General features: G+C 37.7%; 1 protein-coding gene across 2 annotated transcripts in view; it reads right to left on the bottom strand.

Moving 5' to 3' along the window:
• The window catches only part of MED13L (mediator complex subunit 13L), a 294,657-nt gene that overhangs the window by 34,126 nt on the left and 246,456 nt on the right, over positions 1-14,075 (bottom strand). The window contains exons 12-17 of one of the 2 annotated variants that reach the window (XM_040619888.1): positions 13,560-13,665; positions 13,124-13,248; positions 10,191-10,290; positions 5,071-5,291; positions 4,556-4,761; positions 126-1,063 (exon numbers count right to left, since the gene is read on the bottom strand). In XM_040619888.1, coding sequence (XP_040475822.1) covers positions 126-1,063; positions 4,556-4,761; positions 5,071-5,291; positions 10,191-10,290; positions 13,124-13,248; positions 13,560-13,665 — 1,696 coding nt within the window. The remainder of the gene's footprint in view (positions 1-125; positions 1,064-4,555; positions 4,762-5,070; positions 5,292-10,190; positions 10,291-13,123; positions 13,249-13,559; positions 13,666-14,075) is intronic. The other variant, XM_040619889.1, reaches the window with a different exon arrangement.

Raw genomic sequence — 14,075 nt, 5'->3', positions numbered from 1 at the left:
TTTTTTTTTTTTTTTTAAGAAATGAAATTTAAAATTCTGTCCTATAACTATGTAAAGAAAGTTTATAATTTACCATCATACACCAAGATAATTTTCAAAGTAAACGTGTATTGTGGGAAACCTACCGTTGCTATGAGGCCAAGAGTGCACAGTGGCACTTCTCACCAGAGCTTCATCTACTTTTCCACCCGTGGGATTATCCACATACTGTCGGCCCTGCTCCAAGGCATTAAAGCATTCCGTCCAGTAATCATTATTATCTGCTTGCACCCGGTCGTAACTCCAGCTTACACAGGGAAGTGTCTGGCGACTGTTAGAGGAAATGTAGTCCAGGAAACTCAGTGAAGCAAAAGGTTGTGTATGTTGATTCTGGAGGAGGAGGAGAAGGCTTATAGGTGGCTCCTGGGACTTTCTGGCTCCCTCCATCTGAGGAACGAAGGTAGTCTGACACATCATTAAGCGCCTCTCCGCAGCCTGACCAATATCAGAATTCTTCCCAAAAATATCCAACTCATCTTCCAGGAAGAGTCCCGAATTGTAGCCAAGTTTGCGATTCATTATCGCACTAAACCCACAGGTACAGCGATACTGGTCCTCGTTGGAAGAATCGGGGATGTAAAGCCCAACATCCGCCCCTTTGATGTTCATGTTGCAGGCACAGATGCAACAGCTGTCAAAGTTTCTGTCTTTAAAGATATTCATCACAGAATCTGAAAGAATCAGGGTAACATACAGACTGTGGGCTTCAGGAATTGGCTGCATGGTGGCTGGCTCCACAGAGTTAAGGGGCCGCGTGGTGGACGGGGTAGAGGCTGGTGACCCCTGATCGGTGCTGTCATATTTAACCGACCCTTGACCACTGGCAGTGCCCCCACCTCTGGGAGTTCTTGGGGTCCTGGGGGTTCGTGGTGTGGGGACAGAGAAGCGAGGGGTTGCTGGAGATGGCAAAACTCCTGCTCCACTGTTGCTGGCTGGGGCAGCGCTGTTCAGCGTCACTGGTGTGTTCATCTGCGGTGTATTCAGATAGTCTGGATCTGCTAGGCTCCCGACACTAGGCACATTACTGCAACAGACAGTACCAAGTGAGAAGGGGTGCGTGTCACAGAGGCTGGAATACACACACAATTACCCCACCTGGCCTGTGCATTTCTTCTCATTTATGCATGCTATCACTAGGTATATTCAATTTTTTCTTAAAGAAGAAAAAAAGGATTCAAATGAGTCAATAAAAGTGGATGGGAAAGCAAAAAGCAAGGTATGAAGAATAATATCCATACACCAAGAACAAAACACCATTTTCCCTCTACTTGTTCTGCATCTAAGCAATCTTCACCTTAATCTTTCAAGGGAACTTTACTATTTTTACAAGAAAACATGGTGCTGGGTTTGGTCAATGTAGTTTTGAAAAACTGTAACTATTAAGTGGAACTTTTTAACACGTGAGTTCAGATGCTAAATTAGCTAGAAGACCATAGGATAAAATTTCCATCTAATTTGCAATAACATTCTTGTCACTTTTTAAAATTGAAAGTCTGCCACTGTACTTGTCCTCTGAGGCCATAATCCATATATAATTCTAAAGCAGTTTTAATCAAACACATAGGAACATTTGCCATTTTTGTAATTTTCAAAGCACAGTCCTATCTAGGCTTGCATTTTTATAGTACTGAGTGACCACGGAGGAATTCAACTGTAGGAAACCCACTGGCCAGTACTATACTACAATTAATACCAATATCACATATGTAGCTAGGAAGCTTTAGTATTAATTAGGTGAATTGCATAGTACACATATTATATCATAGCTTCCAACTTCTAACAGATTTCTGTGGGGTGGTAGGCAATTTTAGTCCATTTTTTAATTTTCAATATGCTATGCATTACCAATAGCACAATTATTTTTAGTTCCCAGAGACTGATCACACTGTGTTATCTATTTCTCATAAGCAATGACTTCTTTTTGAAATAGCCACACAGAAAACAAAACAGTGTCTACAATGTTCTGCTGTTTTTTATTGTAAAAAACTTTTTTTGATATACATTCTTAGATGTCCATATAAAACAGCACATGAAACCATTCTTTCCAATTAGAAGGTATCAAAAGAATAGATTTCATCTAATGCTTAATATTCTTTTGAAATACATTAATACTATGCTTAAGCTAATGTTCTTCCAATAAACTACATATTCATTCACTTGTAATTTGAAAGAAGAATGTCATAAAGTAATGGCTCTTCAAATAATTTTGTGATTTTTAATTAGCTATACCTAAACTACCAGCTTAAAAAATCCAAATCAAGCACTAGAAAGAAACTGTAAATCCGAAGCACAGTGGTATCTTTGAGTACAGATAAAAAAATGACCCAGAAACCTTGATTAGCAATCACTACTATCTCAGAGACCAAAATAATAAGTGTGTAATAATGATCTTTACTCTAATTGGACTGCTTTCAAATTTTCCTGTTTGATAAAACCCTAAAATTATTATACAGTTCAGATCAGAAAAGGAACTATGACTACTAACTAAAAACCTAAATAATTAAATTGCTCCCTAGGTAGTAAGAATGGTTTGCCTTGTATAGTAACCCGATTTTTCCCATTCAATAAAAATGAACTGAGTACCAACACTATGCTAGATGCTGGGGATTCAACAGTAAAAAAGAGGAAGAAAAGTTAGCTCACAGCAAGTATGACAGGTGTCAAGCAAGTGAGCGCTGGTGTGCTGAGTGTGACAAAGGGGTGGCCAGGGTGATGGAGACCCAAGCAGAAGGAACTCACACAGTCTAGAACTGTGCTGTCCATAGGGTTATCACTAGCCCTATGCGCTAAATTTAAATCAACTTAAATAAAATTAAAAATTCAGCCCTGGTCTCAACTAGCCACATTTCGAGAGGTGCACAGCTACAACATCAGGGCAGGGGATGCCATATTGGAAGGTGCAGATACAAAACACTGCCTTCATCAAAGAAAGTTCTTAACAGTGCCAGTTTAGAATACCAAGGATCTTTGGGATGGCAAGGGATAGATTTAATAGACTAAACAATGATCTAAATTAATTATTATTTAAACTATCACACAGCAAAGGGTTGCATGTCACTTTCTGGAAGAGTCTGTGTGTGTAAGAAATTCAACTGTCAGATGGGTTCCTGGAGCTGCTGCATTGGTTGAGAATGGTGTGGCAAACCCTTCTCGGCTTATCAACAATGCTGGACTAGGTCAGGCCCTACTTAAACAAGCTCAAGTACAACTGGAGCACAGCAGCCAAAAACAAGCCCGGAGGTCACCACCAGGGTACTTCTGAGCACCCTCTTTCATTCTGCTGGTGAGTTGTTATTGCCACAACACTTTCACAACCATTGGGACCTTTCAAAAATCTTATGCGGGAAGTCAGGCAGGATTATAACATTTTAAAGAAGCGAAAGACTCGGGTAAGCTGGTCATTTAAGGTCATACATAGGAGTAAACAAAAAAGGCAGGAATGGAGTCCTATGACAGCACAGCTGTACCTCCCCAAGTCTGGGTTCTTTTATCCTTCACTGTGTCACAGTTTTTCACATTCCGACACTGACTTTACATATGTACGCATTAGGCCTGTTTATGACATCAAAGTTGGATTCATCAAGATGGTTTTATGTGATGTCACAAATATAGCCCACAGACTGGATCTGGAATTTGTCTTATTGTGTTATTGGCTCCAAAAAGTAACTCTGAATTAATTACCAACATTTTTAAAAAGGAGATTTACATAAAAATGCCTATCTTCAGTCTCCCACATTCCTGCCTGAACAATGCACTGTAACTGCACGGCAAACAGTCCCTTCGAATGAGGCATACTCGTAATAGTTCCATCAAAGACGCTGCCCCTTCCTCCTGTCCTTCAGGATAACACTGACCATCAGTGGTGCCAAGTCATTTGCTCTACCCAACCCATGTCATCCATACATTGTTTACCTGGTCCTGACAGAAATTTGAGTTTATGGCCTTATATTTTAAATCATTTATTTTATTAAGAAATTATTAATCATAGGGGAAACTAAATCTACATTGTTGATAGACTACTGTTTTTTGACAGAGTGAAATGTGCCCAAGCTACGATAAACGCCTCCTTTTCCTTCCTCCGTATCATACCACCCATTGCTGCTTTCTTATATCACGTGGGGTTAGCATTAGAGAAAGTGTCCATGCTAACACTTCATTTTAAGGTGCCTGAAGTAAGCACATTTGGAATCACCAATCTATATAAACCAAACACCACCATTATCCAAATAATATTACCAACTCCAACCTAGTGTTTGATTCTGTGGTAAACATGGATCTGATACTGAATGAGCATGAACACCATGGTTCTCTATACAAGTTACCTTAATTAATCCATGTACGTAAAATTTAGTTAGAAAATATGCACATTTTCAACACAAAATAATGTGCACAAAAGCATGAATGGCCAAAAAAGGAAAGTTTCAAATGATATGCTGATGTCATCATTTTAAGTAAATAGTTAAGACTAAAACCACATTCAATAGGGCAAGTGATGTGACACAGTCCCTGCACATACTTGTAGCCATCTCTATTGAAAATGGCTGCAGGTGGCATGGGCAGTTGTTCGATTTTAGGAGGGATTGCCCACGAAGGCCGAAACAGACAGGCATCAGGTATCTTCAGAGGTAGCAGGCATTGGCTCGGCAACATCTTCAGTGGAGCAAACATGGAGGATCCCACAAAAGGTTGAAAGCTTGGAACTTTGTGCACATATGAAAAGTCCTGTGACAACAAAGGGGGGGGGGCAGTGATAATGCCGGTGAACAACTTAGGACACACCCCAACAGTTACAAAAAGATTGGAATTCAGTATTTCTCTCATCTAATCAGCAGAAAATGCTTAACACCAAAATTTTAAATTAATCAAGACACTATAATTAATATACCAAGCATTGTACCTTGTGATCCAATTCAGAGGATTCTTAGAAACTTATGTATATTTGGCATACAGATAATACTATTTTGAAGAAGACGTTTATGAATCTGCTTGAAAACTGCCCTGCCTTGATAAAATTAATATACTGGCAATTACCTTTACTTCCTCTGGCTTGGGACTTCCTAATCCATCTTCTACTTCCATTTTGAATTCAGTGAGCTGTGTTGAAACCATACTGACCATAGGGCTCTCCATCATGCCTAATGCTGTCACTGTCTCTGAACTGATTCCATCTTTATAATTCATTACAGGAGAAAATGCAGGGTGCTGTTCCAAGGAAGGAGGAGTGGGGAACATCCTTTGCAAGTCTGCAACTGCTAAGAGAAGAGAAGAGAAGAGAAGAGAAGAGAAGAGAAGAGAAGAGAACAACAATATTTATTTTAACAGGCAGGACTTCTAAAAAAATCCCAGTTTGTAGGCAGGCACCCTACCTGCCATCAGAAATATTGCCAATTGAATGGTTGTTATCAGTTACATAACAGAATATTAATAATGGAAGTCTCTAAGAAGGAGGCCATCAGCAGAAAATTATCCTTTTCTGGAACTTTACCTCTATCCCCTTGATGCTTTATGATTTGGCTTCACATTAATTAAGTGAACAAAGTTTACATAACATACATTTTTCTTCTAACGAATGATTGCCTGAAGAGTATAAGGAGATGAAAATAAGTAGAAGCTGGAAGAAATCAGATGGAATAACTTTATTAAAAGTTCTATCTCTGCTTACAAATATGTATGAAATATTTCAGAATTATATAAAAATGTCCTATAGCAAATTTTACATGGAAAATCTATCGGGCATTTATACTACAGAAAATAAAAACTGTTTGGAGCTAGAACGATGGTTTAGATGTAGTAGGATTACTTAGCTAGTTTGAAAAATCTACCACATTCACTGCTCTTTGGGGAAATGATTCCACATTGACATTAAATGCTGTCCATATTGACAATAAAACGAAACTTCATAGTCAGGTTTAATAATCCTACCTAGAACCAAAAGACAATTTATTAAAAATCAACTAGTAAAAAAAAAGTATCTTTTAAGAAATACTTAAAATAGGGACTCTCAATCCTTTTTTAAAAAGCATTTTAATATACCTGCGGTTAGCATCATCATTAGCAGGGGCTCATTAACACAGGGATTCTGAAAGTAGGAGCAGACGCAATGCAATGCAAATTGTGGTTGTGAAACTTGGCCACTAGGGGGTGTCCTGGACAGCAAATTTATTTACAAATTTGGAGCCAGGAGTATTAAGTCAGTGTTCTGGAATGGTATCTGATGTCCCAATTTCCAATCATATTGTTCTTTCTAGCAACTTCAGCATTTAAAGAGGCAAATAGTAACCACTGACTAGACTAAGATACGACTCTAGCTCTGAATCAGAAATTAATAAAGAATGACCACACCATGCTCTGCCCTGGGCTAGAGTTTGAGGCACAGCCCTATAAAGCAGAAGCACCCAGAACGGTTGCACAGCTCAGCGCTGCTACAGTCAGGTCAGGTCACTTCCTCCCTGGGGGCCTCGGATCCTTCATCTAAATGGCTGGACTGGATGTGTGATTCTCACCAGGCTTGCTTTCTTTCCTTTGTTTGTGGGGGGAGGGGGAAGCTTCCGCCATATGGAGGCAGAAAAAAGGTGAGAACCTCTGCATGAGATGATCTTTACCATATTTCCTAGTTAAACAATTACATAATCCTCAATAATTTACCCGCTCTTGGCCTCCGCTGCTTATCTGTAAGACAAGGGAAGGAAGAGGCCAACAGACAGGATCTCAGATGCCAACTTTCCCTCTCATTAGAGAAGCTCCACTTGGATTTATTTCCTATAGTAGGATTCTGTATAAGATTTCATTAGACAAAATGGTGCCTGCTGCTGCCAAGAAGAAAAGAAAGAGAAAAAGAAAAAAAGGGGGAGGAAAGAAAAAAAACTAAACCCCCCAAGTAGATCTTCAAGGCACCTTCTTACTACGACAGTATTTTTCTTTAAGGAATGTAACAATTCCTAGAACTAGGGATATAAGCCAAGCCAGAAACTCCTAGAGAGTCACTGGAGTCTGAGGAGGAAAAACAGGTCTTCAAATGTAGCGGCAATGAGATCAGTAAGTTCCCTTTAAAACAAGAATGAAGACTAACACTGAGTTAGGTTCTACTTGAAATACATCCATCACCTTTATCCTTCAGGACCTACTCCTATTCCCAAGCCAAAGAGCAGCTATGGGTCAATTTTAATATAAAATTAATGTTAAACATTTTAAATTCTAAGTCCACCTCATAAAATCTACAAACTCCTATTATATGATAGATCTTAATCATCAAATATTTGGAAAATAAACTGTACAAATTCTCTTTGTGTTAAAATGACAATGAACTTAAATATAGCCTTTCCATCACATACAAGTAGTCTGGCTATGGTATAAAATTTTACCAAAAATAATTTTTATTAAATTAGCTACTAAATTTTGTCTAAGAAATGTAATAATGGCATTTCTCACTAGGGATATTCAAATTCTTTGATGCTACCTAACTCAGTTGTGTATCTCAATTTTCAATACCTCAGCCACCTTGATATTTTTTTTATCACAGGTAAAAGAGAACACACGAAAAAAGTATAGAAAGTAAGATTCCACCTGCCAGAGATTCATCTTAGAAAGTGGCTTTCACTATTCTTATTATCAGGTATTCTTTTTTTTTTTTTTTTTCAAGATTTTAGTTTTAAGTAATCTCTACACCCAACATGGGGCACCAACTCACAACCCCAAGTTCAAGTCACACGTTCCACCGACTCAGCCAGCCAGGCACCCCATTATTGGATATTCTTACGGAAGACTCTTAACCTCTCTAGCTTCAAGTTCCTCATCTGCAAAATGGTAATAATATCTACCTCATATTTTTTGTACACATTAAATAATATAACATACGCAGAGAAGTGAGCACTTGACCACGTAACATCTAAACATTCAGTAAGTGACGGAGCCAATAATAATTAGCCCGCCCTCCCCATTTTTGACTGGAAAAAAGATGAAAGTGCTGTTAAGTTACAAGGAATTTCTGAAAAGATATGACCCTAAACAGGTTTTGAGATGAAAGAAGGAACTAGAGTCAAAGTAGGTAAGACAGAAAGACGATAGAAACCCAGAGAAACATTCTGGTCCTCCAAAATAGAAAACTATGGCTTGCTTGTTCAATTTTCTTCCTAAGAATGCTAAAGCAAGGGTAGGAACAGCTACCAGAATGGGCTGGAGTTGAGGTATATTATTGTATGTATTATTATAACACAACACTATCTTAACACAGACTTGATGCCAAATTAAACCCAGTTATTACTGTGTGTTGCTCTCTTCACTATTACATTACTACATACACAACTGAGTAATTATGGACCTATTTTGTCAAACACAGTATCCACTAGCCACATATGGCTATAGAGCACTCAAGCCAAGGGTTGTCCAAACTGAGATGTGATGAGTGTATAAAATATACAACAGATTCCAAAGAGGTAGTACAAAAAAAAAAAAGTAAAATACCTCAATATTTTTTTACACTGATTACATGTAAAAACGACACTATTGGTTATATTAAGTAAATATATTATTTGAATTAATTTTACATCGTCCTTTTTTACTTCCTTTAAGGTAACTACTAGAAAATTAAAGACTGATTATGTGGCTCTCATTTGTGGCTCACACCATATTTCTATTAAATTGGGCTGTGGTGTTCTAGATACTAAATTTCATAAAATGTCAGTCTCTCCACCTCAATGTACAATAAAGCTCTTGCAGAGATCAGAACTTCTTGCCATGCTATTTCATGGTCATGTCTTGGGAGGAAATATCGTGGATATGTCCATATACACGCATATACACACATTTACCCATGCATACTTCATGAACACCGAAAAGATCCTATTCACTCTTATATATCTGTATCTTCCTAATGCTTATATTTTTGCTGTATTTCAAATTAATTAATTTTTATAACCTGTACTTTATCCTAAAATTTTGAGTACCTTCTTTTCAAAACAATTATTTTCAGCATAAAGATGAGGAGAGTATACCATATACTTTCCTGGGCAATGACACTAACTAGCAGAATAGTTTGTGAGTACAATATGGTGAGTCCAATAATCTTGGACAAGTTATCAGAGGTTTTAACATTTAACATCACAACATATCACTTAATGTCAAGAAGGGCAGAGGATTAACTGGTTCAATACAAGGGGAAAAATTCATTCAACTGACCTATTCCATATGTATCTACTTTAATATTGCTTCTTTTAATCTGTGAATTCCATGTTTGCAAAATTCTGCAGTGCGGAGTAATAAAAAAAGAAAAATGTTTAATTAAAAAAACTACAGCAACTGGCTGGCTACCATTATTCATTTTCATACATGTCATGCTTGAGAAAGCTTTGCATATTTTAGAAAGCTATGGATCTACTAAAGCTGTCAAAATCCAATCTCTGTATACCTCACACTTCTACATTTGAGTAAATCAGCACACATTTATAGGTTCATAAAACTTTTTGACTCATCCCTATGACATAGGGGTTTTTCCCCTCAATTTGTTCTCATTACCAGCTGAAGTTAATGAGAAGGTATTAAAGAATGATTTGCAATGGAATTATGTTTCTGCTTCAGAGTATCCATGTAAGCTACCCTGTCTTTTCTCTTGTACAATAATGTAGTTTCCTATGGTGAAGGGTAACTTAAAAAAAAGGGGGGGAGGGAGTTTCTCTTCTTGTCATCATACACAATAAATTATTTGATCTCAAAAGAAAACACAAAAACTTCAGTATGAATTAGAAAAAGGACCACAAAAAACAAATGTTCCTCATCCTTGAGTAAATTAAATTTTTTGAAACATCTTACACAAACCTCTTATACTGGAATATCACGCTGCAAATCACTGTGTAGCATTTATCCTATTAAAAAAAAGGCTATTAGAGAAATAAACATAAAACACGTTTTTCCACATTCTAAACCGTATGAGTTAATTCTTAATTTGAAAACAAAAGCAAAAGAAATTCAAACTAAGATGGTCTCTTAGCTGCCTGCCCCATTTTAGGAATTCCAACTTATACAAGTTTTAATTCACAATTAATATTCTGTTAAAAGAAAAGGGGGGGGAGGAGAATCTCAGAGAAGGCACCACTGAATATGAGAACATTTTGTATAAGTTATAAATAGTAAGCCAAAGCTCAATTTTCTTTTCTTACTTGGTGGGTAAGGAACAGCAGCTCTTCCATCCTTCCCAAGAGGTCGGTCTTCTGCCCCAACTGCAGGCATTTTTGATGAACGCAGCGCAGGTGATACAGCCTAAGAAAAGATTATTATTAAAACAGGGAAACACATTTGTATCTAAGTAGGGCAGCAGTCAACTATTTCTTAACATAAGCCTGTTGACATTTTGGAATGAAGGAAAGACGCTTCCTTACATAGTGTTTTAACAAGTGAACTTTTAGAAATCCCAGCAGACGGTGAAGCCAAGGAGAAGGATACAAGCTTATCAAGAATGAAAACCAGAGTGACTGAGTCTTCTCTGCATGATCTGGTAAGGGCAGATTGCACCATCAAAGCACAACTTACAGACCTTAATACAAATCTTCCTCCCAGGTCATTAGAGAAGTGGTTTCAGAGACACAATAATTAAATTAGGGTGGTGCCTCCAAGGAGTAATTGGCTATCAGTCTGGTTTTCCTTCTGTTTGGAAGTAGGCATTTAAAAGAGGTGACCTCAAGCCCTCCCGAAGTATTATTCTTTTATTTTTCACCACCAAAAAAAAAAAAATGTTACTGTTCATCTTCATAAAAAATAACCTTATCACATAAAATTATTGAAATATGCAGAGAGGGCTTCTCTTTGATTTGTTATTCAAAATAAATTAAGTTCTTTAATAGGAAAGATTATTTTTAAGAACTCAAATGAATTGGTGGAAAGATAAAACAAAGCAAAAAAAAAAAAGGATTCTCACAAACAGAAGGTCTTTCACATATGTATACTTATTCAATGTCGCAGGGCTGAAATGTAAAATTAAATTCAAAGACATTTGAGATGAAAACTTGGACAACAGCCTCACAACACCAGTTATCAGTAAGATGAATTAGCAAAAACGATTCAAACGTAAGTGATTCTCTTGATTAAATGCCAAGCTAGAAATCAGAGTAAAGCAGAAACAATCATTTCAGAGAAATGAAAATTAGATTAAAAGTGTCCAACCTTCCTTTACATATTAACGTTACTACGAATATATTCAAAAAACAAAGTAAACATATCTTCATTTAGTCCAACAGTAATACATAACTGATACAGAGATAAGTATGACTGGCTCTGAGCGCCAACAACAATCACTGGGGATGGTGGCTGTGCACAGTCCCTGGCTACTCTGCAATGCTTGCTTTGTCCCCTTTCTGATTCCTCCCTTTCTACTTCTTTTTGATTCCCTGTCTTTTCATGTTTCGTCCACACCATCACCATCAAAGCAGCTAACCAAACCCTATGGATCATTAAAACCAATCCTACATAACGCCTGACGTTTAGGGAGACAGTCAAGTTCAAAAGGCTCTCCAGTGCTTGGATCAACAAAAAGGAAACGTGTCATTTCTTGTACTACAGTTTTCCTCATTGTCATGTCCTTTTCCTTCAGGCAACCACTGCCTGAACCATAGTCCTTGTGTTTTAATCCAATCAAAGTTACCAAACAGTACTCCTGCTTTCTGTGTAGGAGAGTGATGAAAACCAGCACTCGCTTCTACCAAGTCAGTTCCACACTCAGCAGCCTTCACAGAGGACACGCTATACGCAGAGTTCGAAGTCCAAAGCTGGAAGTGTGGTCAAAAACCTTCTGACCCTGTCAATCTTCACCCACCACTCAGCGAGCAGACCAACGGTCTGTTCACTATCCTCCCAACCCTCAGCTGGTTCATTCTTGTTGCTTAACCAAGGCTCACTATAGCTTAAACTAATGCCTCTCCCCTGCGTCTGACTAACCTTGTCTTTCCACAGTTTAAGTCAAATCCTTTCTTGGAGGCCAGTATGATCTCATCTTCTTCTAAGTACTTAACATTACTAATGGTGTATAATATCTGTTAACCAGATACATTTTATTTTAAAGTGAGAACAGGCTTTAGAATTCTGACTCCTACTTAACCTTTAAGACTTAACTTAAACACTGTTCACCTGTCACTTTGTACTTGAACGTCCAGCATCTTTAGACGCAGGTCAATTACTGCACTCACAGTAATAAGTGTGCATGTGTGTACATATTTTTACATATTTTTAAGCACATTTTTAACTTTAATTATATGCTACTTCTCTTGAGGTCTGTGAGTACCTCAAGTGTAACGGTGGGACAGTAATACTTGTAATCTCAAGTACACGTCACAAAGGAACTAATAACCATCAAGCGAGTAACAAATATGTGGGAAATGGACAAAAGGGAAGGAATGTAAGTACATAAGTGAAAGAAAAATAAACTAATAAACTTATTTCCTTCAAGAGAGGGCTTATCTTACTCATTTCTTGGTCCCCCAGAAATAAACAGGCACTTCTATCTGCCCAAAAGTACAGAGGTGGTTAGGAGGATGAGAGCATAAATTTCCTAATTCAGAGCAGCTCAGCTGTTCTCCTAGAATTACAATTCTTATCTGTCACTTTAACCACATCATGCCTTATATTCTTTAACTTCTATGTACATAAGTCCTTTTTCCCTACTATAGTGCCATAACCCTAAAAGTATAGATCATACTTATTTATCTCTCAAAATGGAGACTAAATTCTGACTGATGAGATGAATAAAAGTTACGGGGGCATTATCTTTAAAATCTGAGCTAAAGGGACTACATAATACACTTCTACCAGTTTCATGATATTTAGGAAGGATTTAAAAACTGAATGTGAAAGATTTTAATTTTTATAACAGGAATAAACTAATAAAAGAAGCCATTAACAAAGAGAACCCAAGGGGTGTTAAAGACTACACTGACAACTTTTAGAATCCTTTCAGAATATACAGACATTTCTGCAGAACATTCTGAACCTGAAGGAAGAGGTCCCAAAATTCAGTAGACCAAACGATAAGGAAATACTCCAACAGTGACCTAAGTCCTCACATGTAGGAAGATTTCTGTTTGGGTAGCTATGCCAGACTCACCCCAAGTTCGTCATCATCGGAATTATCAAAGATGTTGTCTAAGTCATGCAGGGAAGGTGCCAGATCTGTCACCTGTGTAAGGCTACTGGAGCCAGCTCTGCCAGCAGCATTATCCTGCCGGACATCTGCAGAAAAGGAGGCAAAGACGCAGAATGAGCAACTTCATCCAGAGAGAAGGAGTGAGGAGAGGACATGGATCTCAATGAGCAAGACCTGCCTGTGAATTTTTTCCCTAGGTTTTCAGTTAAATTTAGAGACAATTATTTCCAAATGCGTTTATCAGTTTTGAAAGTAACTGAAAAACAAACTATGAAAAATTAAAGATGGGATCAAATTATTACTATTACAGTAAAAATATGATTCTAAATCGAGAAGCATCTCCCTTGCATTTTACTTTAGCAACAATCCAAGTGAGGCAAATAATCGTTGTACACACCTGTTTTAGTAGCAGAACTGAAAATAGACATGGCATTTTTCCCATCAGGCACCGGCGTGGAATGACCTGGTGTAGTGACATCCTTGGTACCAAATCCATCCTCTGACTGTATAATAAATTCAGCCAAACAAAACACATGAACACCAACCCAAAGTGTGGAATATGAGGGAGAACACAAAGAATTAGAGGGTAGAATGGAACTTGTTATGAGCACAAGTATGATAAATCATGGTCTATGCAACCAAGGGAAATAAAAGATATGTCCTTTTCCTTGAATTTAAACAGAAACCAAAACTCCCATACTGTCCCTTCAATTCTATGGAATATTCTGAGTCAATCTGGGTTTTATGCCTAACTAGTACTGGTGGCATTTGATTACAGACTTGCCATGGTGTTAAACGCTGCCTTGAATAACATTTCAGATACTGAATTATGGTTCAAGCTTTCTGGATCTAGATAGATCTCTATCAAGGAATCTCTGAAGCATTCTCCTGAACTGTACAGACCTCTTTTAAT

This window comes from Ursus maritimus, unplaced genomic scaffold (assembly GCF_017311325.1).
Source record: "Ursus maritimus isolate PB19 unplaced genomic scaffold, ASM1731132v1 scaffold_33, whole genome shotgun sequence".
Classification (NCBI taxonomy): domain Eukaryota; kingdom Metazoa; phylum Chordata; class Mammalia; order Carnivora; family Ursidae; genus Ursus; species Ursus maritimus.
Note: the sequence above shows the minus strand (reverse complement) of the source record. Positions and strands in the feature narration are given on the sequence as shown.